The sequence below is a fragment of the Gouania willdenowi genome, chromosome 10, assembly GCF_900634775.1.
Source record: "Gouania willdenowi chromosome 10, fGouWil2.1, whole genome shotgun sequence".
Lineage (NCBI taxonomy): Eukaryota > Metazoa > Chordata > Actinopteri > Blenniiformes > Gobiesocidae > Gouania > Gouania willdenowi.
In genome coordinates this window covers 35,707,024-35,732,149 of record NC_041053.1, presented here as the reverse complement: position 1 = coordinate 35,732,149, position 25,126 = coordinate 35,707,024, and the positions used below count along the sequence as shown (strand labels likewise).

The following is a 25,126-nucleotide window of genomic DNA, read 5'->3' as shown; positions in this document are numbered from 1 at the left end:
TTTATGCAACCCATTGATTTACTCAAGACATGCAGACGAACGTACTCATCACTGAGATTTTTACTGTGTTTGGCAAATTTCTTGCAAAGAAAATAGTCAACTTGAAGTGATCTAGTAGTTAGTTATTTACTGATGCCTCACAGAAAGACTCCACTATTCACTGCTGCTGCAATGACCAAATGTCTCTACTGTAGGATTAGTATCGTCAAGGCATCGTGTCTTGTTTTATTTTTTCTTGTCATGTTTTGTTGTGTCATTTCTTCACTTGTCTTGTTTTGTTTTCATGTTTCTTGTCTTTTCAATTATTGTCTTCACTTGATGTGTCTTGTCTTGTATCTGGCATCTTGTTTTCACTTGTTGTGTTTTATTTTGTCTGGTCTTCACTTGTCATGTAGTGTCTTGTCGACTCTGGCCTTCAATTTTTTTTTTAATCTTGTCTTCATATGTCATGTTTTGTCTTCACTTCTCTTATCTTGTTGCATCTTGTCTTGTTTGGTCTTCACTTGTCATGTCCTGTCTTGTCTTCTTGGTTCTTTTTTGTTGGTCTTCAGTTGTCGTGTTTTGTATTTCTTGTTGTGTCGTGTCTTGTCTTCCTTGTTGTTTCTCGCTTGTCTTCATTTGTCATGTTTTTCCTTCACTGGTCGTGTTGTGTCCTGTCCTTGTCTCGTCTTGTTGTGTCTTGTCTTCCTTGTTGTTTCCCGCTTGTCTTCATTTGTCATATTTTGTATTTCTTGATGCGTTGTGTCTTGTTTTCACTTGTTGTGTCTTGTCTTCATTTGTTGTGTTTTGTATTCCTTGACTTGTCTTGTCTTGTCTTCATTTGTCATGTTTTGTATTTCTTGTTGCGTTGTGTCTCGTTTTCACTTGTTGTGTCTTGTCTTCTTCTGTCGTGTTTTGTTTTCGCTTGTCGTGTTGTCTCCTGTCTTGTCTTGCTGTGTCTTGTCTAGTCTGGTCTTCATTTGTCGTGTCTTGTCTGGTCTTCCTTGTTGTGTCATGTCTTGACTTGTCTTGTCTTTGTCTTGTATTTTCCTGACATCCATTCAAGAAAACAAGCTTTCCTAAGCCTACTGCTTGTCAACCTAAATTGTTATTGAAAATTGTCCTAAATGCTCATTTTTTTGTGCTATAGTTTAAAAAAAATCTGTCTTTTTGTTAATTAAAATATTGCTTTTTTGCCTTCGCACTTTAAACATTCATCAAAAAGACCAACTGCGACATTATGTTCGGGGGCCAAACAAGCCAAACTGGGGGTGTAATCACAGCCTCAAAGTTGGATAATCAACACTTGTAATGTGTTGATGCTAAAAGCAGCTCATGTCAACAGAACAACTTGACTTGGTGTTACTCTCCTGTCACCGAACATATGTTTGTCATGGAAAACAGCAACACTGTGAAAAAACAAACAACTCTTAAAATATTTGGATGAATTGTTTGGTGATGAGCAGAGGTGTGAAAAGCACTTGTATCTCCTACTCAAGTCGAAGTACTGTTACTTGATGTAAATTGTGCTCAAGTACAAGTAAGAAGTATCGAAATGAAATAGTACTGAAAGTAAAAGTTACTAATTACATTCACCCCTTTCATGTTCATGTTTATTTTTGCCAAGCATTAGCACTATGTGTCAGTGCCCAATCCCTTCGCGGGCCTGATAGTTTCACGGGCGAAAATACACACCTCGGCCTATTTTACGGCAGTTTGTGTACAATTTATAAGGTTGAAACCCTGCTATTTAAAAAGAATTAGAATGTATATTTTGAGTGAATTCCAATTTATTTAGATTTTTATCTTGTTTTCCGTTCGGTTTTTGATGTTTGATGTTGTGTATTTTTATCTGTTTTTTTTTTTGTTTTTTTTTTTAATTAACAATAAAAACACCACAAAACAGTCACATATTTAAATGTGTATTATTATTAAAATATTCAACAAATGTTGTATGGGCGGCCTAGCAATAGCATTAGCATAGCGTGAGCACTAACCTAGCATTAGCATTTAGTTTTGGTAATAAATCTTGCCACGGTTCCCTTGCATACAGTAAACATCTCATGTATAAACTTAAAAAGTTTATACACAAATCTTAATTTATTTTCCACATAGATATCTGAATAAAATAAAAGGTTTGTCAAAATGTATAATCAATTTTAAAATAAAACAACACCAATGAATTCAATTCAAAATAAACAAATTCCTCAGGATCTAAGAAGAGCTAAATTTTTTCACTCAAAAACTGAGAAAATTCAATTCAATGCTGTTTTAGCACCGTGCTTTACGTTTAATCTGATTGGTCGGCTATTATGTGATGCATTTGATTGTTGTCTGGTCATTTCACATTTTTTTGTAGTTTCACAATGTCCGTTGATCATTTTTAAACAAAAAATAATAATTTACTCTATAACAATTGGGGGTAATAATGTCATTAAATACTTTACTTATTTTAAAATGTACTTAAGTACAAGTAAAATTACTGATTCAGAAATATACTCAAAAAAGTAACTCAGTCACAGTAATGTGAGTACTTGCAATCTATTACTTTCACCTCTGGAGGTGAGATGATTTTTCTTCCACCTTCCTTTGTGCAGTGGAAACATTTATTTATTACCAGGTGTTTCACTCTGTGAGTTTGTCTCTCGACACAGGAAGGTGACATGTTAGTCCAAAAGGCTTGGCCCCTCCCATCAGTGATTGGGAGATTCTGGTGATTTATGCATCGTTTCCCCCCGTCGCTGAATAGATCTAATCACAATGTGTTAAACTTGGAGCGAAAACACATGCCAAGTCAGACAATTATAACCAGAAGTTGTGATATGCTTCAGTTGGTGTAATATATGGTTATATATAGGTTCATTTGACTTGCCTGTGCACACCTTTTGAAGCAGTGTGTGTAAACTTCTACCACAGCGGGGTCCACAACAATGTGCTTGTTTGATCAAAGGGTCACATATTCAACATTCATGTTAGTATTTAGAATAATGACCAATCTGAGTGTTAACACAGGAAAGAACAAAGAGTTTTATCATAATTTTGTGTGTTTTTCTGTCATTCTGTCTTTGTTTGTTGTTGTCTTGCTGATTATTATTGCATTTTGTGCATTTCTGTTGTCCTATTGTGTATTTTTACTGTAAAATATATGTTTTTTTGGAGTCATATTGTGTATTTATGTTGTCATTTTGCATCTTTTGGGGTAATTTTCTTTTTTCGTCTTTTTGCTTGTTATTAGTACTGTGGGTGGGTTTTTTGTGTTTTTGTTGTCATTTTTTTTGTAATTTTGTTGTCGTTTTGTTCATTTTTTAGTAGTTTTGTGTGTTTTTGGAGTATTTTCTCCATTTATTTTACTGTATTTTTTCTGCAATGTTGTATGTCTTTGTATTTTATAATGTATTATTGCTTTTGTTTATTTTTCTTTCATTTTGTACGTTTGCTTTGGGGGCCACAATAAGTTAGACCGATGGCCCCCGAGCCCCGTGTTGCAAAATGTCTGGTGAAGCTGGAGGTGTAGAATACTAATATATCCTACTCAAGTAGAAGTATTGTTACTTGATGGAAATTTTACGTGTACAAGTAAGTTGTACATAAAATACTTTAGTACAAGTAAAATTTAGCTCAATTAAATAGTACTCAAAGTAAAAGTTACTAGTTCCTTTCACCCCCCACGTTTATTGTTGGTAATAAATCTTGTCACAGTTCCCTTGGATACAGTAAACATCCCGTATATAAACTTAAAAAGGAAGAGATTAAATCTTGCCCAAGTGGAACTTCATTTGTTTTCCACAAAGGCATCTGTATAAAATATTAAGGTTTGTCAAAACGTGCAATTATTTTTTTAAATAAAATAACACCAATGAATTCAATAAAAAAAAAAAAAAAATCTCAGGCTCTAAGTATAGATACATTTATGAAAATAACCTCCATTCAATGCTGTTTTGGTGCCGTACATTACGTTTAATCTGATGTGATGCATTTCATTGTTGTCTGATCATTTAATTTTTTTTTCCGTCCGTTTGATCATTTTAGAACAAAAAAATATAATTTACTCAGTAACGTTGGGTGTAGAAATACATTGAATAACGTTTAAATTATTTTAAAACATACTTACGTTCAAGTAAAATGACTAATTTAGAAATATCCTTAAAAGAGTACAGGTACCCATAAAAACAACTCAATTACAGTAATGTGAGAACTTGTAAACCATTACTTTCACCTCTGGGTGTAGCCCATCTGGCTGGCACAAAGAAGAAAGAACGATCAGGTTTTTTCTTTTGTATTTCACTTTACATTCCGCCTTTAAACAGAAGGGCTTTTATTATTCTGTTAAAGTTTTTGAGACCTCAGACAAGCCTCAGTGAGACGTCCCCGGCTTGTCAGCAGCTGGATTGACCAGGGTCGCCTCAGTGCGCCGATCAAAAATTGGGTTTACGCTCTTGAGCATGCGGAGGATACCTTTGGCACTAATGCTGTGGTTTTTTCTCCCTCTAATAAATAAACTTTAATTAACAAGCGCATAGCACGGATCGAACACATACAACCCCTATCCAAGCTTAAGTCACGGGCATGTTAAAGGCAGATAAACACTTTTGCTCTAATGAAAAATTGATTGCATAGATTCCATGGGAAGGAGGTATTCCTTTGGAATTGAAGGACTCCCCTCCAGAGGCGTAGTTAATATTCTACAGTGTCGGCTTGGCTTAATCAGAAACATCCAAGGTCTTTCATTCGAAGGGAAACTCTTTTCAGAGCGCTGAAACACACAGATTGTCAAAGAGCTTCAGTAAGGAAGATGTGTGAGGGAAGTATTTGAGGTGGTTTGGCTCAAAATGTTTGAGAAATACGGCACATGAAAGCAGGAAATATGGGAATATTTTGTTCATGGTTTGTTTTATCAAAGAGTTTTACAGTTTTTAGCTTTTACTGGAAGGCAGAAAGAAATCAAGATTCCTTATGTTTGGATAGATTCACTTAAAGTTGAGGACATACTTTGAGGTATCTTCCTCTCGTCCACTGATGGCTCATTTGATCAAAAGCTCTCAAAGAAGCTCAGTGGTTCGACCAATCAGCATTGGCTTTTTACACAAGTAGCCACTGCTCCTCATGTAAAAGCAACATCTAGAATCTATTCTTGCCTGAAAACTGACAAACTTAAATCCATCGAAGTTGCAATTTAAGATTTTGTTTGCAAGTTTTGATCAAGGTTTTTAATTTATTCCATCAAAAACTCTAATCTCAAGGCAGAAAATGTAGCTGACTGAAACCACACAGAGTGAGGAATTTTAATACGTTTTAGTTGATGAAGTGCTCTTTATGTGAATATGCAATTGTGACCGAAACATGAAAATGTTCCTGGAAGTTGGCCTTCACTGTGGAAAATGGAATTTAAAAAGGTTTTCTTCACAAATATTTTTCTCACTTTATAAAAGTCAAAGTTTTAAACCAACCTCCTGATGTAAGAATGAACACAGAAGAGATTGGTTGATCAGACCAGTTTCCTGATTCAATTTGGATTACGGAATTCTCAACTCGAAAACAAACCGATGTTTGATTATTTGCTGATTATTAATCTTCCATTTAACATCAGTCATCTGCTGAATTATTTGGCCCACCGCACAATTATTGTAAATTGTAACTGAAATATTCTTATCCTTTAAATATTTTTTAGGCCCAAGTGCCACGAGCTGGTGAAGGGCCTCTTGCTCTCGTAGTGGCCTCACTACGAGGGAAGGGGCGGAGCCTATGCAAACGCCATGTGCCCGTCAGTGACCAGGGACCCTTGTAATGTCGTAGGCATGCCCCCGTGCATTCCGAGTTCATGGTTCTCAAAAAGGGGGAAACATTGTTATTAGGCTGGAATAATTTTCTTTCTTTCTTTCTTTCTTTCTTTCTTTCTTTCTTTCTTTCTTTCTTTCTTTCTTTCTCGGTGTTGTAATCAACTCACCTACTTTTCACCTACTGAACCATTATATAGAGTCTCAAAAATGAAAACAAAATTCAGTCGCGCACTTCTCTAATTTCTGGCAATTTCCTATTTCAAAAATGCAAAAATCTGACGCGCCAGAGCCCCCAAGTACGCCAAAAATGCACTACAAGCTAAAAAAAATGAATTCATCGTAGAATCATGAGAATTGACACATACTGTAAGTAGACCATGTCAAGACAAGTAAAAAGTGTATTGAATTTTGGGCAAAAATGACAAAATATAACTTTTTTGGAAAATGCACCCATTTGCAAATACAAACTCTGATTTGCGTCAAATGTGAATCAGTTGTTAAACTCCCGGCCGTAAACCAGCTCAATGTGGAAAAACGTACATTGGCGCATTAGCGCCCCCTACAGAGTGAAGAGAATTTAATATGAGACAGATGTCCTATTTTAGCACTTTTTTTGTTTTCTTACTATGGATTGAAACTGAAATACCGAACGTGTCTTCTCATTCTTCTTTCTGAAACCTTTTTGAGTCCAGTTCATGTGCACGTGTTTGTGTTTGTTGTCGTCTTTCTTTTCATATCTGAGATAAACTTGTTTTACATAAAGTTCAGCCTTTTCAAACAAACCTGCTATTTCACACAAAAAAAACAAGAAAAAAACCCAAAAAGCAAAATGCATTTGTCTTAACCATTTTAAAAGGTGTATTTTCACTGAAACATTGAGACAAATGTTTTTAAGTGTTGCAGAGATTTGGTGTATGGTCAGTGGATATACTGTATGATATATTTTTGTAAAACATGATATAATTGTTAAATTTCACGTTTCACGAATAGTTACCAGTTGTTTGTTAGTGGGTAGTAAAACAGGAACATGATGATTTTCTATGAAATGTAATGAAAATGAAACAATTGCATAAATGAGGAGAAATGAAGTGTCATGTTGAAAGTTCAACATTTCCTACCATAGTTAAGTTACTGCTCGCCTTTCTTATTATCTTACCCTCTAATTAAAAAGAAACTGTGAAGTTTAAGCATTTCAGAAGTGATTTCTTTAACTGGAACCCTAAGTACCTACAATATGAAGTAGCTCACAGCTTCAGAAATGTTGTTGAACCTTGGTCTATGTACACATGCACTCACACAACTGAACCACATTTTATGTTGGTTTTATTTCTCTTTATTCTTCTCCTCAGCTTTTGCTTTTTAATAGTTTTATACTCAAGCATTTATTCATAGCTTAGTGAGCGCAGCACTCTTTTAGTTTATTTGTGTAGATAGATTTATTGTGAGTAATAAATGTTTAAACTTTAACTATTTGTCCATGGTTCATTTAATATTATTGCTTGCTTTTGAAGAGTAGACAGTTTGACAAGAATTCACACCCCGAATAACTATTTAAGTGATCTCAGACGCTATAAATGTATCTTTGACGGCACCTCAGGCAAAATGTGATTGCAATATTAATAATAATTAATATTATAATTCGTATCACTCCTTGTCCCCTTACATCTACGTCTTGTCTGGTAAAAGAAGAAATGTGTTGGAAAAAATCTATAAAAACTAAATCTCGTGGCTTTTATTTTGAAAGGGAATATTTTCTTGCACTTATTTCCCCTGCTACACGTCATCAAAATTCCCCTAATTAGAGCCGATAGTGACAACAGCACAGGAGGATGCAGAGCTGGTGTTTCCAGAGGAAAACTGGTCCTTGGTGACAGGAGTACTGGAGCCTTTCTCAATCCATCTCCTGTATAATCTAATCTTGATCAGATTTGTGGATCACTGGAGCCTATCGCTCTTTTCCTCAGGACAAAAGGCAGGATACAAGTCCATCACAGGGAAGGAAACCAGAGAAAAGTCAGAACATGTGCCGACAAAACTCATTCTTCCTGTGAAAGCAATTCAATCCTCAGTTTATTTAAACTCTGGTAAACCTTAGAAGTGGTTGGTGGGAAGTTTTTAAAATGAACAGTAGGTGCAGGTAGGGTTAGGGTCGATTAAATTTTTCAATTATAATTACGTCTTCAATTATCCATGTTCAATTACAAAAAAAGATTCCAGTTATTAGTTTTCCCCTGAAAGTCAATTACAATTACATTCTTAATCACTTAAGTTCAATTACAATTAACTAACTCAATTACTTAGCCTGAAATAAATCACCCCATTGAACATAACCTTCCTCTTGTGTTAGCGTCTGGTTAGCATCTCTTATGAAAACTGTTTAGTTTGGAACCATGTCTTAAATCTGCTGTAAAATACACTAAAAAATATTATCCATCATCCACTTTGTTTTTCATCTCTTGGTTACCTTGTTAAGCTTCCTAATCAATGAAAATATTGGTATTAATGTTTTTGATGTGGGCGTCAGAGCATTTTTCCTGCCAATAATGCTGTGCAATATAACTCAACGCAACTTTATTTATATAGCGTAAATTACAACAAAGTCATCTCAGAGCTCTGAACAAAATACAAAGTCAGTAGAAAGAAAGAAAGAACCCAACAAGATCCACATGAACAAGCATTTAGCGACAGTGGGATGAAAAAACTCCCCATTTATTTTTTTTATAGGAAGAAATCTCCAGCGGAACCAGGTTCAGAGGTGGCAGCCATCCGCTTAGACTGGTTGATTAGTGAACAGAAGGGCAAGCAGAATAGGATAGAGAGATAGTCCATCTGAGTATTCCAGACTAGCTGAGCCACAAACCATCGATCAGGACCTGCCAGCTCCGACACCTGAAAATATAAGAGCGGAGGGCGAGGAGAAGGCACAGACTGCAGGAAAAAACATGATACACTATGATAGACTCGTTCCTAGTGGTTAGGTTAATACTAATATTAAACATGCTCTGATGCTACCATTACAGACAATGTTTGGTCTTGTAATGGACGCACGTAGTGATCGCGACGATCTACGATCAGTACAAGATCACTACAAGATGGAGCTTGTCCATATATTATAGTGCAATATAACAATATATATCGTAGTGCGATATGATATGTATCATAGTGTGATATGTATTGTGGTGTGATATAACAATATATATATCGTTGTGCAATATAACAATATATATTGTAGTGCGATATAACAATATATACCGAGGTCGGTTTCACAATATATATCATAATGCGATGTAATGCTATATATATATATATATATATATATATATATATATATACATAGTATAATTACATTATACTTGTAATTAATTATCAATCATGCAATTACAATTGACCCCAACCCGGGGTGCAGTGCTTTAAACTTTTAGAGTGAAAACAGCTTGGGTTTTAGTTTTGGATCTCTGCACACACACACACACACCACACACACACACACACACACACACACACACACACACACACACACACACACACACACACACACACACCACACACACACACACACACGTTTAAGCTGCTGCAGAAGCAAAAAAAATACATTAAGTTATGCTGACTGTGTGTTATTGTGGCATATATTTTTAAAAATTAAACAAAAAAAGCAATGTTATTCTATGATATTTATTTAGGGAAGTGCTTATTTCTACTGTGTGATAAGCGTTATTGTTATTTCAGAGGAAAGAAAGGTCGGTTTCATGCTGATTAATGCAGTTTGTTGATAAGCTCATTAAAATTCTCCAGAATGTGTTGTTGAATAAATATAAATATGACAGAAAACAGATGAAAACCAAGTCACATATAAGCCATCTGCAATCGTATTGTCGTTTTTTTTTTTTTTTTAAATGTTCAGCCGGAACTTTATTATCTCACTGTGCTGTTTAACAGACTCATGGGTTCCAGGGCATTTTATTCTGGTGTCAACCTCACAGAGGAAATGTCAGTCACTGAGAATTTACAAGACTTTATTACAACATGATCTCATAAAAGTAATAACGCTTTAGCTCACGATTCATGTGGCACTATAGGCAAATAGCCTGTCTGCGTTCTCATTGTGTATTTGGTGGAAAAGGTGATTGGGCTTCCAGTTTTTATTGTAGCTTTCGGCGTGCTGACATTTTGTTTGTCAACTATGAATCTTGAGCTCATTTTAAAAAGGAAAAGCGTTCCGGGCTGTTATTAAGGCCTGGCATTCACTTTGTAGAGAATGAAATGCAAACATTTTGTGTCTCTTTGAATGACGTGCAGTCACAAATCGTTGCTTCAGCTGCCTTGCAGGGTCAGAGATGTTTTGAACAGTTTCCAGGTAAACTTGTTGACCCACTTTTATAACAAAGTAAAGCCAACAATTCTCTGCCAGCGTCAGACGCATCCATACAGAATATTAAAAAACGCACTGACGCTGAGGGAGAAAATGCTGATTTTTCACACAACAGAAGCTCCATATCTGTGTCATTTTTTTATTTTTTTTTCCCCAGAGGTGTGTGCGGTGGACTGCGGCCCCCACGGCTCATGCATCAGTGGTGTGTGTCACTGCGAGGAAGGTTGGACTGGACCGGAATGTGAGCAGAGGGACTGTCACCCACGCTGCATTGACCACGGAGTTTGCCGGGAGGGAAAGTGTGACTGCCACCAAGGCTGGACGGGTGAACACTGCACTATCGGTGAGTGAGCCACGACCACACGCACCACCACCATCATCATCACCATCACGCCAACATTTCCTGACACACACTTGACAGGCAGGACTTTAACATGGGCATGGGCACCCTCGAAGGAGAAATTTTGAAAAAATTCTTACACCATTGCTGGAAATACGAAATTTTCTAGTGTTTTTTAATTATTTAAATTGTTTAAAGAAGTGGTTCCCAAACTGGGGGTCATGACGTCAAAACAGGGGGCGGGAGGGGGGGATGGGGGGGGGGGGTTAGAATCCTGAACCTTAAGCATGAAAATTATAAAATGTTTGCACTTCATTAATAAAAAGCTTTATTACTGTTTGAAAATATGTGATTGTTATTTTTTATGAAATGGTCCAAGTATTTTTAAAGTTTTTTATATTTTTTCTTTTTTAATGTAGTCACCATGGGGAGGGCCCTGCAAGTTTTTCATTATTTAAACAGGGGCACAACAAGTTTGGGAACCACTGGTTTAATGTACAGTGGATACAGAAAGTATTCAGACCCCTTTACATTTTTCAATCTTTGTTTCATTGCAGCCATTTGCTAAAACCAAAAAAGTTTATTTTATCTCTCATTAATGTACACTCAGCACCCCATCTTGACAGAAAAAACAGAAATGTATAAATGTTTGCAAATTTATTAAAAAAGAAAAACTGGAATATCACATGGTCATTAGTATTCAGACCCTTTGCTGTGACACTCATATTTAACTCACATGCTGTCCATTTTTTCTGATCCTCCTTGAGATGGTTATGTTTCTTCATTGGAGTTCAACTGTGTTTAATTAAACTGTTTGGACTTGATTAGGAAAGGCTCACACCTGTCTATATAAGACCTTACAGCTCACAGTGCATGTCAGAGCAAATGGGAATCATGAGGTCGAAGGAACTGCCCAAGGAGCTCAGAGACAGAATTGTGGCAAGGCATAGATCTGCAGAACTCGAGGTTCCTAAGAGCACAGTGGCCTCCATAATCCTTAAATGGAAGAAGTTTGGAATGACCAGAACTCTTCCTAGACCTGGCCGTCCAGCCAAACTGAGCAATCGTGGGAGAAGAGCCTTGGTGAGAGAGGTAAAGAAGAACCCAAAAATCACTGTGGCTGAACTCCAGAGATGCAGTAGGGAGATGGGAGAAAGTTCCACAAAGTCAACTATCACTGCAGCCCTCCACCAGTCGGGGATTTATGGCAGAGTGGCCCGACCGAAGCCTCTCCTCAGTGCAAGACACATGAAAGCCTGCATAGAGTTAGCCAAAAAACACATGAAGGACTCCCAGATTATGAGAAATAAAAATCTCTGGTCTGATGAGACCAAGATTTAACTTTTTGCCGTTAATTCTAAGCGGTATGTGTACAGAAAACCAGGCACTGCTCATCACCTGCCCAATACAATCCCAACAGTGAAACATGGTGGTGGCAGCATCATGCTATGGGGGTGTTTTTCAGCTGCAGGGACAGGACGACTGGTTGCAATTGAAGGAAAAATGAATGAGGCGAAGTACAGAGATATCCTGGAAGAAAACCTCTTCCAGAGTACTTAGGACCTCAAACTGGGCCGAAGTTTCACCTTCCAAAAAGACAATGACCCTAAAATAACAAAGGAGTGGCTTCGGAACAACTCTGTGACTGGCCCAGCCAGAGCCCTGACCTAAACCCAATTGAGCATCTCTGGAGAGACCTGAAAATGGCTGTCCACCAACATTCACCATCCAACCTGACAGAACTGGAGAAGAACTGCCGTAAGAATGGCAGAAGATCCGCAAATCTAGGTGTGAAAAACTTCATTCCCAAGAAGACTCATGGCTGTACTAGCTCAAAAGGGTGCTTCTACTCAATACTGAGCAAAGGGTCTGACCATGGGATATTTCAGTTTTTCTTTTTTAATAAATTTGCAAAAAAATTCTACATTTCTGTTTTTTTTCTGTCAAGATGGGGTGCTGAATGTACATTAATGTGAAATAAAATGAACTTTTTAATTTTAGCAAATGGCTGCAATGAAACAAAGAGTGAAAAATTTAAAGGAGTCTGAATACTTATTGTATCCACTGTATATTGTTAACAGTTTTTCAGCAGAAAACAAGTTGTACAGTAAGCTTATAATATAAAAAAAAATATAAAGCACCCGCATATAGAGCAATTACTTATCAGGAAATATCCTATTAGGGACCTAAAAGTATCATATCCATTTGGATGTACATCAAAAACAATAAAGACCTGTTGTGTTCATGCTCCTGTGGACAGAGCCCACATCGCTTTGATGGCTAAAGAGCAGCAGCTCGATAATGATATTCTGTTTTAACGAAGCAGGATTATTTTCTCTGCATCTCTCAAAAGATCAAGGCTAACATAAAGATTTATTCAAAACAAAGAAAGAAAGAAAAGTTAACTATGAAATGGAAATTCTGTTTGACTGGGAAATAAACATCAAGCGTCTTGATCACAAAACAAAGTAGCTTACATTGGGTTTTGCAATTTTCACCTGTGATCTGGATATTGAACCTCTTAACCTGCCGCACTGATTATTCTGTATTAGCGAGTCAAGAGCAGGCACTTAGTGAGCCAAAAAGCCATGGGCAAGCCTCTTTGGGATATCATTTTTCTGAAATGGCAGCGCTTCACCGGGCATTAATGAGGATAATGTCTTCTGAGATATCACTTTCTATTGACCCCTGACTCAAGTTTCCTCGACATCTTGCCCCGCTGTCAAAGGTTCTGTAGTTAAACCCTGACACGCGACGACAAACGCCGTTCCCCAAGTGTCACTTCCAACCAATCCAGAGCTACACGTTCCCAACGAGATGATGATCTGCTGCTCCAAACTCTCAAGCACCAAATTATGTATTTACAAGTTCACTCATCAGCAATTCCCCATCCACGGCACAAACCCATCTCGGCGAGGGGAAGATATTATACCAAAGAAGTGTGGACTTATTTAAAGGGTCACATTCCTGATCTGATTAATCTTTTCCTGGGGCCAAACTGCTACTTCCATTTGCTTTTTCCTCCAGTTCGGTTTCCTGTCAGGAAAATAACTCTTTGCTGTGGTGCTGAATAGGCTTCGCATTGGCTTTTCTTGGGGTTATTTTGTCTTTCCACCCCTGAATAACCGCCATTTGCACAAAGCACCTTTTAATCACATTACACGGTCAAGGCTTGAATGGAGGACTTCCGAGGCCACTCTTTTGTCACACACACACACACACACACACACCACACACACACACACACACACACACACACCCCCACCCACCCACCCACCTCCTGTTTTGTATGCAAGACTAAATCTACTGTCATTGCGCTTTCCAGCACCGCAGTTTACCACAAAGGTGTTTTTGGTTGTCTAAGTGTACGGCTTGTTGTTAAAACCACTGAAGTAGAGATGATGGAAAAACTGAGAAGGAGGAGGAAAAAAAAAAAAAAATCTGCATTCTGCTTCACGAAGCATTAATATTAGAAAAAGGCCGAGCATACGCACACGCCCTGACAAGTAGACAGTAAAATGTTTTGAAGCAGATGAAACCGAATCGGGTTAGAAACCAAGTTCCATTAGAAGACACGAGGTATAAAGAGAATATGCGCAGTGTTTGCCTTTGTGTGAGCTTGTCTTGCTTTGATGAAGCGTAGCAGATGGAGGGAGTTAACAGTGAATACTTGATTGACCACAATTTGATGAACGCCTTTCCGTTGCTTCCTATAGACGACAAAATGATCAGCATTCAGTGTGCTTTTGCAGTAGAGAGAGAAAAAAAAAAGATTATGTTGTCCATGCAAATATCTGTAATTCTGATTAGTCAGACTAAGCTTTAATCAACATCTGCGTTGCAAGTTTGTGAAATGTGTTGTTTTGTTGTTGTTGATGTTGTGCTTAGTGTAGTTAAGCCTAGCTTTGGTTTAGTTTCCTTCTTTCCTCGAAATAATCACTTGCTACTCTGCTAATTGCATTTTGCTGCTTTACTCCTACTGACATATCCCATATTCCCTTTTTATTTCATATCTCTGTTCTTGTCTGCCTGCCTATCTGTCTCTTTCCTATTCCCTCTTGGCTTACATGTATAGCCCTGGATTCAAGAGTATCAGGTAAAAAAAAACCCGCAACGCTTTCTTCTTCCTTAAGATTTGTCATGCTTAATGTGTTTTTCCTTTTCTTTTTTTTATAAGTCAGCTAAACACCTTTATTTTGCCTGTAAAAATGTGACGTTTGTTGAATAATGGGTGAGCTCGCAGCTTGCTTCTCCTTCTGTAGTATCAGTCTTTTTTTCCTTCGCTCTTTCATAGCAGTTTATTTGAATCAATCATTGTAACTGCTGTGATTCACAAACACGGTGCAGAGATTGAAATGAGAGTATAAAGCTAAAATGTTGGGGGAAGGCACAAGTCCTTTTTTTTTTTTTTTTTTTTTAAGAAAATCTACCTCTTTTTGCCGATATTGAACCAAATGTGGCGCCGATTGTAAAGTTACCCAGGCCAAAATAAACAGCAACCTTTTGCAACATTTAGCAACAAACTACATTTGAATTTTTTTGTCTAAAAAAAAAAATGGAAAGTTAAACATTAGATCTGAAGGGAAAAGCTATTTTAAATGAACTTTTATTTTGGTACTTCTGGATAATTTGCATATTCGCTAAATATTTAGTTTCACCTGTGACATTTAGATTTAACATTTTGATTTCACATTTAGATGTAGATTTAACATTCAGATTTAATATTGTAATTTAACATTTAGATTTCTTCTTTAAATTTAACACTCGGATTTAACATTTACATTTAACATTTAGATTTAGATTTAATATTTAACATTTTGATTTAACATCTTGATTTAACTTTATATTTAACATTAGCTTGTATTTTAGTACTTCAGGTAAATTTGCATATTAGCTAAATATTTAGTTTCACCCGAGACATTTAGATTTAACATTTTGATTTAAAATTTTGATTTAACACTTTGATTTCACATTTAGATGTAGATTTAATATTTACCATTTAGATTTAACTTTATATTTAATATGAACTTTTATTTTAGTACTCCTGGTAAATTTGCATATTGGCTAAATATTTAGTTTCACCCGTGACATTTAGATTTAACATTTTGATTTCACATTTTGATGTAGATTTAACATTTAAATTTAATATTCAGATTAAACATTTAGATGTAATATATAACATTTAGATTTAACATTTAGATTTAAATTTGACATTAACATTATATTTTTACGTGAAAAGTAAATATCACTAATTTCACTAATGTTGCTGTAAATCTGATCAAAAGTAACATAAAAAAAAATTCACATACGTTTTTTTAAATGTGGTTTGTTGTTAAATATTGTAAAAAGTTGCTGTTTATTTTAGCATGCGCAACTTTACAATCCGTGCCCCATAAACCCAACATGTCAGTTGCATCGGCTCTCTATGCCAGCCAGCGATTTTTGCAAGTTTTATACTCCTTGTAAGTTCTAAGCAAATGTGTTTTTTTGTCAGTCTTAGCTGTCTCTGCACACCACAGAGATAAATAATTTTCTTTTCCAAATGTTTCCTTTTCCTCGGTTGTGTAATAGGAGCAGTCAAGATAGGATATAAAGGTAAATTGAATCACTATCCCCTCAAGGGAGATTGTCACCAACAATCCCTCCCTGCTCTCTGTCCTTTCCTAGCACGGCGTATATACACCTGTTTTATGTCCAAGTCGACCATAATGTTTCTGCTGTGATCCTGCTCCCCCCGATATGTCCCCTCATCTTCCTGTTCGTCCTAACCAGTCTCCTGCGGGACTCCACGGTCTCTCCCCCCTTGTCTTAATTCCCTCTGTCTGCCAGATTAAACGCCCTGAACTGGTGTGGTTTAGTCATGTTTCGGCTTTCTGTCTTCACCCTCCACTAGAAGGAATGCGGTCTGGCAGCAAGTGCACTGTTTTCTGTAAATGTGGAGACTAGAGATCCCTCCCTCTCCCTTCCCTTCCCTTCCCACCTTATTTACATATATACTCCCTTTCCCCTTTGATGTTGCTGTTACTTCACATGAGTGTTACTGACATCTGCAATGATACTGCTTTAATCATCTCCAGCCAAAGCGCTGACTTTTATACATCTTTCATTTTGAGTTGAACGAAAACAAACATTGAGATTTGAAAAACTAAAAAAAAAACAGTCTTTGACTGTCTCGTTTATTCACCATTAGGATCCAAGCAGTTTAAAAAAAAGAAGTCAGCAAAGTCTTTCAAACTCTGATCGAGGATTTAAGTCATCATGCATTCATTGGTTTTTTTTTTTTGAAAAAAGTCAAGTTTTTCTTCCTGTTATCCCTTGCTTTTTTACTTTTCTGAAAACTCATGTGAAACATCTGCAACTTCTCGCAGCCTTCCCACATTCTCAGTCCTGTCAGAGCTGTATCGTACTGTATGTTCACACAAAACTGTCTTATTGTCTTTTTTGTCCGTTCCCCTGACCACTCCAAAATGCCACCTTCCTTTCCTTCGATCTTGTCTCTTCACCCCCTCACTCCCACCCTTTTCTTGCATTTCCTTGCTGTGCCTAGCATGGCAGTTTGACACGTACATGATGTGTTGACAGACGGCTGCCCCGGGCTGTGCAACAACAACGGGAGGTGTGTCCTGGATCAGAACGTCTGGCACTGCATCTGCCAGTCAGGATGGAGAGGGCTGGGCTGCGATGTGGCCACGGAGACGCTTTGCTCGGATGGGAAGGACAACGAAGGAGGTACGGTAGGGCGAGGAAACAAAACAATCACAGATCGTACTAATTGTCTTCAGAACGACTTGTGTGTGAAGCTCTTATCGTGAGAGGGAAAAGTTGCTTTGATGTGCCTCCTTTGTGACAGTGCAAACAAATCAATCATACATAAAACATTACTAGAAACTATTTTCACAGAGAGTAATGGAGTAAAATGTTTAACAGTGTTTGGAAAAAGTTCTTCAGACAATTTGACTGTTTCCTTGGGCTTGAAAACCAAGATTATCACTGGAACTTCCTATGAGAAAATCAAAAAAAATGCAACTAATTGGCCATTGGCTGTGTTTGAAAGGTACGACACACACCACACTCAATGAGTATATACTGTCTACTATATACTATTAGTATGGTTAGGATGATGAGTGTTCCCACAGAAGTATACTTCCAAGTTTCCCAAGATGCATTTTGAACCAACAACAACAAAAACCTGAAGCACACTAAGCAGGGGTGTAGCACCACATTTTTGTACCTGGGTACAGACCATCTGGTTGGGCCCCAACTGTAAGTTATGTACACTTTTTTTTTTTTTTTTCGCCCAAAACTATACTCTTATTCTTGCATTATTATATAAGCTTTATTTTTTCTTCACAATAACCTATTGACTCCATATCTATTGCTTATATATCATAAATCTCTTCTACTATATTTTAGTGGTTTATTGAATATTTCTTGAGGAAAGACATGGTTTCCTGCTGCTGTCTATCTCCCACTCCTTGTTACATCCACAGTTCAGACTACCTGCCCCAGCGTCCGCTGCAGCAGAAGCACATCCGGGTCGTACCATTTGAACTGTTTTAAAGGTGTGGTAGCTAAGGCCTAATGCAATAGGAATAATTGTTTTTAGTGCAAAACTGTGCTTAACAGCCATCTGATTTTCACACATAGCCCTTTTCATTCAAATACAAATCATCTAAAAATGTTTAAAAGGCATTTCCATACATATATATAAAGCAGACTTTAAGCAAAAAAGTGACCAAGTAGAATATCAACATGTGGCCATTGGAGCCTTAAAACTCATGGAAACACATTTCATTCCATTGTGCTACTGCCTAAACTTCCGATTAACTTCAAAACAAGAGACCTATTTCCAAAAGCCTTAAAAACCAATGAAAGATAAGAAGAGATGCTTTTGTTTTGAAAAGGGAATGTTTGACTTTAAGCTTGAAGCCAGTCCCGGGATGATTTTACATTATGCTCGCAATGCATCATAGGGCGGTTGAGTATGACTAGTGTGCCCACCAAGCATACTTAAAAAATGTCCCAATATAGTGTACATTTGGGTATTTCATGCATACTCAATCTTTCTATACTATTTAACGTGAATGCACTACATACTCATTTTGACGTCGGTCTTAGTATGAGTAGTACGTTAGTATGACATTTCGAACACAGTCCTACAGAGGCATTGTTAAAGCTTTGGGGGGGACGTACCTGTATTTTATCCAAACGTTGTTCTCATCCACTACTGATGCTACTGTGACCCTCACGGATCGAGATTTGTACCAAAACAGTGGTGAATGTTGATATTTCATGTGACCAAAATGAATGTCTCGCGGGAGCACCCCAAACAAACCAGAACAAAAAAACATCAAGGCAATGACTGTTCTCATTGTCACGCGAAGAAACACAAGAAATTATGGTGTGAATGAAGTAAAAACACAAACTTTTCTGCTTTAACACTCCCAACCTCGGATGTTCAAGTCACATAACTATTTGACTGCAAACCCAATGTTTGCAATGGAGGTTAAGACAATGTTGCAACCTTTGACATTTGTGAGTAAATTCCTATGTTTTCTGGAAGAAATACTTGAGATTTATTGATTTATGATGCCTACACAAGTCTTTTTTTGTTAGTTAGCCTTCCTGAGGAGTTTTAAGTTGAACAAACTCTAAACACTTGCTTATTGTTGCTTGACTTGTTGCTACAAACTACAGCTCTAAAAAGGTCAAAAAACACCAACCTCCAATCTGAAACCAGATTCTGAATGATTAGTCTGTACTTTCATCAGAATTTTTTTGTCTCTGCCTCTGTCCAAACTTCCCAGGTCTCAATGTCCATGGCAGAACTTTAACCATTTTGTCCTTCTCTACTCTCTGTCCTTGAGTCCTCCTCATGTCCCTGGATACTCCTGTGTCCTGTCTGTTGCTCCTGCATTAGCATCTTCGTTACAGGTGCTGTTACTGCTACGCTGCTGCCACTCTTCTCCATGATTTCCACAGAAACCACATTGGACTTCTGAACCTCAGGCTTAGCTTCACCTTTTGGCTTTTTGTTGTTGTTTTTTTAAGCCATTATCTGCCGTCTTCCAAGCTGAAAGAGAAACTGTTTTTGCGTAAAATCACACTTTAGATGTAACATGGGGGCGTGTCTTGACTTCTCTCTTTCTCTCTCTCTTACTCTCCTTCACTTGCGCTCAGTTTTTGCCTTCATTTTTGTGTGTATAATGACATTTCCAGTGATTTCAACTCAATAATAGACACAGCTATCCACATGTAATACTTAAAAATGTAATCAAAACACCTACAGGCAAATCAGGTGCTGGGAAAAAAGAAAAAGAAAAAAGAGGAGCAGGATTTAATCAAATAAGTGCCGATCAAAATCTGGGAGGTGCCGGATCCTGCTCCGGCAGGGTTTGGCGCAAATTAAGCTCTGTCGTTAACCTATCAACAATCCATCATAAATTCATGCAGATAATCTGAAAAGCTGACTGGTTAGATGTTAATCCTAAACTTTTATGATTCACATTCTCCATTTCTTGATCACCCATCATGTTTTCCAGATGGACTCATCGACTGCATAGACCCAGACTGCTGCACTCAGATCTCCTGCCAGGGTCAGGCCTACTGTCGAGGCTCACCTGATCCGGCTTCCATCGCGGGCCAGAGCCAGAACTCAGCCGCCCTCACATCCAAAAGCTTTTACGATCGTGTCAGTTTCCTAGTCGGCCCCAGCGGTAGTCACGTGTTACCTTGGGATAACCCTTTCAACAGCAGGTAAGCAGAAAAATGTTAGCTGTCACTCAAAAACAAGCTCTTTTCTATAACAGACATTTATCATATGCTGGCTGCAAATCACACAGTGAAATTATATAGGGTGACCATACGTACGGATTTACCCAGACATATCTTCTTTTTATGTCTTGTCTGTTTTCACGTACTGAGTTTGTAACCGTACTGAGATTGTAACCTAACCGTAACCCTAACCTAATCCAATAAAGAAATAAAATGTGTCCGTTCACTTTGAAAACAAAAATAAACAAAACTGAATTTATTTTGGATGAGAGATCATCCATGCTCAGCAGAGCTCAGAGGGAGAAAGGAAAGGAGTTTATGAGACAGAAAATGGCGCTACGTACGAGAGTTGATGTTCCCAGCAGCGCACACTCGACCAGAGCATGTGTGGAACTCATGGATATTGTGGCAATGAGAAAAACGGGGAATGCAGTGACACTCTGCATGTTCGGGAGGAAGAGGAAGTTGCGTGTGTGCAGACTGATGAGAGAGAAAGTTGGAGGAACGCCAAAATACAGTAAAAAATACATTCAACTCTGACCCAGATAGATAAATAATAATAATTTTGCCATCAAAATCATCCGGTCGCAGTGTTTTTTTTAATGTTTTATATAAGGAAACAATGTTCAGATGTTAGAGTTGTCACAAAAGCAAAAAAAAAAAAAATAGCTTTAAAGTCACTGACAGAGTTTTTTTTTACTAAAAGGCTTTTTTTTCAGCTTTTTGCTCTGAAACTGAAGATTTGTGTAAAACTTGCTCTATTTAACGGCTGATTACAAAAGAACGAAACGAGCCAAAAACATTTTTTTTTTTTTTTTTATTTGAAAGTAGAGGCTCCAATCTTTCAGAATCTGGTGTTAGATTTCAGATTGTCATAGTAGAAAATATTCTGTGGGTCTTTAAAATCAGTCAAAATGCTCAAAAACGGCTGACACTGAGGGGGGTAGCCGTTCTGAAAATGGCTGCCAGTGATTGAGTTTACGACCATACTGTATCTCAAAATGGCCTTAGATGGGTAGATACTCTCCCCATGGTAGAACAAAACACAATGGTATTTTTTTCAAAGTATGATATATAAGAAGTAAGAAAATGGTTCTTGTGGGCTCCGGAATTGGTGGCAGGGGTGTTATTTTGTGCATTTTAGTGATATAGCCTGAGGAAAATGTCTGCAATTTATTGAAACACATCATTGTCAAATGAATTTACTTCAAAACATGTGTTTATGTCATATTTGGTAGCAAAATGTCGCCAATAATGAGACACATCTTCAACAAAACAATTTGGGTCATTTCTATATCATTGAGGGAGGTAGAAAATCTGAAAATGGCTGGCACTGAATGAGTTAATATTCATTACAAACCTTTTCTATTGGTGGGATCAGACACATAAATTATGACCCCTAACCCACCACACCTCATGAAATATAATAACATCACATTTGCATGCATTCATTTACGGAAAAGAAAATTATTCAACCAATAATCTGTTACCGTTTGCAGGGGAGTATATTAAGGCACTTTATTGCTGGATGTGATTTCCCACATGGTTTGATCAACAGAGCTGTAAAAGCTCAAGTGTTGGTGAATGTGTACGGGTCTTTGTATGATCGCTGCAGAGGATGTTAGAGCTACCTGGAGATCAATTAGTAATCCTGTATTACAGTATCTGAGCCTGTGTATAAATGGATATTGTGGGTGTGATAGTAATTACTAAGGGCCTGGTTCTCTCCTGCTCCAGCTCAACAGCAAAAAGTCTGATTACATGACCCACTAATACCTAGTAAGTTATGCTAGCTAGTGTTAGCACCAGGGGTGAAGTCCATCACTGGAGAATCTCATCTTTAAATTAGGACTGCATGGGGTAGCTACACTAGAACTCTCTCTCTGGCCTACTTACCTCATTTATTATCACAGCAGCAAAAAGCTTAGCAGCATTAGCATGTTTTATTTTGGCAGAGCTTTCATAGTAGTAATAGTAGGACTATTTGATTTCAGCAGCAGGTAGACATAATGTCTATTTCTGCTTTTATAGAGACATTCCTAGTGAGTGGTTGATAATTATTATTAAAGATGGGCAATATTATTGGACAAACTAAAATACTGGACAGCATTTGCAATAAAATCTAATATCAGTTGAAATGGGTATCTTTTTTTTTTTTCCACTGATGTTGAAAAAGTTATTAATGCTATTGTTTTGAAACAAAGTATTAAAAACTAGTACGGCTCTTTTGCAAGTTGAATTAATTTTCTTATTTTGCACAGATCTTGTTTTTTGTGGAATGCATTCAGTGATGCAACACATTATAATATGCATAATATATGTGTGTGTAATATGCATATGTGTCAATATTAATATTGAAAATTAAGGATTGGACAATATTGGCATTTGGAAAATTTGGAAGCTCATATCGATTATATCTAATAAATAATTCCATTATTATTACTATTACTAAAAATAAATAGCATTTATCAACCTGATGTGAAATGTAATGCACTTTTTTGAGGTTTAAATTATAATTTATTATTTATAATAATAATAATAATAATAATAATAATAATAATAATAATAATAATAATAATAATAATAATAATAATGCCTTCAATGTTCAATTTCAACTTTCATTTTGACGGATAAACCTTGTAAAGACAAAATAATGAATTAACTGACTGATTTATTACAGATGTGATTAAATCACTTGTAATGCTTCAGAATGCTGTGAACGTTGCTTTATGCCACTAATCCAAAAAGACCATAAATCCTAATACCGCTCATTCCTAAGTATCCTAGGGTACAGCAGATTAAGAGGAAGCAACATTATCCCAGTAATTTATCTACAAAAGTAAGCACTGAAATCAATCCCAGTTATATTTTCTCAGGGCTTTTGTCAAATGAAACAAAAGGGGATCCATTCACTCTGTAACAGCAGTAAAAGACTCAACACATTATTATGATTTAACTTTTACGACCTATTGATTCATCATTCGTTGCTTCCCAACGATTGTGTCTGAATAATTTTAGCATTGAAAATGGCTTTTTGTAGCCTACAGTAATACATCAGCTCAAAGGTGGTCAACACTACAGAAAACACAGCAAAAATATACAACTGGAAAGACTGGGAGACAAGTTCCATCGATTAAAGGGAATGTGTAATTTCCACTATAGCCTACCACAGGGAGTAACAGGTCTATTTTTATATCTGTGATTATACTTCATTAACACTGAGCTGAGTTATTAATGATTTCACAAAGGAAATGCCTTCAGGATCTACGTCACCTTATTGACTGTCTGAAAATCAATTTCCATGTGATTACTAGTCAGCCATAAGTTTCCTTTGTTCTGCTTCTTCAATTATGTTAATGTCAAAGACTCAACATAATTGTAATGTTCACCCTTTATCATAAATAAAACACAATATATTATATAGAAGATAGAATGTGGGGAAGGTCACAATCTGGCAACACAGAGCAGTGTTCAGAAATTGGAAGAGTATCAATGATTTGTTTTAAAGGTCCCATATAATTCTGTTTTTCACCCATCTCCATTTGTTCTAAGAACCCAAAAAACATAGTATTTGAGGTTTATTTTCCCAAAATTTGCCTGTTTTCCAGAGTTTTAGCCTCTGAAAAGTCACTTTCTGAGCAACTCTACACAAACAGGCTGATATGCGTCCTACTTATGCATATTCATGAGTGGGTGTGAGCCCAAATAGAAATTTTATGATGTTTAAAGCAGAGGTTCTCAACTGGTCTCACCCTGGGACCCACATTTTGCCACGGACATTAAATCGCGACCTACTTTTTTTTTTTTTTTAGAATTCAACCGACAAAATTGCCTGTCGAAAGAAATGTTTCTTTCAAAATAAAAAACAAGTTCAACATGTGAGACATTAAGCATTTATTTATTTTTGACCAGCTGTCCGCGACCCACCCAGTACAGGTCAGAGACCCACTTTTGGGTCCGGACCCACCAGTTGAGAACAACTGGTTTAAAGCACAGAAAAGTCAATTTAGCTTAACATGGGCCCTTTAAAATTCACTTTGTATATGAAGAAATGCCTTACGATGACTACTAACTGTAAAGATATCAAGGCCCTCGGACTATTTTTGTGTGGGTCCTCCAAAGTAAAAGTACGAAATGACTCCAAAAACACACACAAATATAGACAAATACATAGAATGACAACCAAAAAACAAATAAGATATTAAAAATATTAAAATCTGTCTAAAACATACAAGATAACTGCAAAACTGGGCAAAAATAACACAAACATTCAAGACAACAACAAAAATAGACAAAATAAAAACAGAAATGAACAAAATGACTATAAATTATGCAAACAGCAAAATAAATACACAAAATTAACTGAAATGAACTTAAAATAATTATTCCTCAATTGTGACATAAGTCTGCATGGTTTCTCCGTGTTTATGGTTGGTCTGAATCTGCAATCTCCACCCGTCACTGGAGCCCATACATAGCCAGGCTGAAATCACCTGGGTTAAGTGAACGTGTTTATATCCTGCTTCGTAGGACAGCTGCTCTGTGACAGAGAATGTATGGTTAGGTGAAGCTTGCTAACAGAGAGATATCCCGCAAATACTTATCCAGCTTTGTAGTACAGGTCATTGATGTAATCCTGCTAACAGGCAAGAAGTAAATAAATAATCAACAGTGAAAATGTGACCTTGGTACTTAGTTGTGTTGCTATATTAAGCGAGAGAAACCAAAACTTTGTGAACATGTTAATCAAATCTCCTCCTTTATCATCATTAAAATGAAAGGTTTGAAAAGGAAAATGTCAGTAATAATTGGGATGCAATAACGCTTCCCTCAGAGAATGAGTTGACTTTACACTCGGACTATCCTGCTTCTGATTTAAAAGTCTTT

At 36.9% G+C, this 25,126-nt stretch overlaps 1 protein-coding gene across 7 annotated transcripts in view; it reads left to right on the top strand.

Moving 5' to 3' along the window:
• LOC114470578 (teneurin-3) overlaps positions 1–25,126 on the top strand; it is a 293,284-nt gene that overhangs the window by 209,710 nt on the left and 58,448 nt on the right. For 4 of the 7 annotated variants that reach the window (XM_028458826.1, XM_028458831.1, XM_028458825.1 and 1 more), the window contains 5 exons: positions 10,283–10,468; positions 14,541–14,561; positions 16,037–16,060; positions 17,048–17,194; positions 20,008–20,221. In XM_028458826.1, the coding sequence (XP_028314627.1) occupies positions 10,283–10,468; positions 14,541–14,561; positions 16,037–16,060; positions 17,048–17,194; positions 20,008–20,221 (592 nt within the window). The remainder of the gene's footprint in view (positions 1–10,282; positions 10,469–14,540; positions 14,562–16,036; positions 16,061–17,047; positions 17,195–20,007; positions 20,222–25,126) is intronic. The other 3 variants (XM_028458827.1, XM_028458829.1, XM_028458830.1) reach the window with 3 other exon arrangements.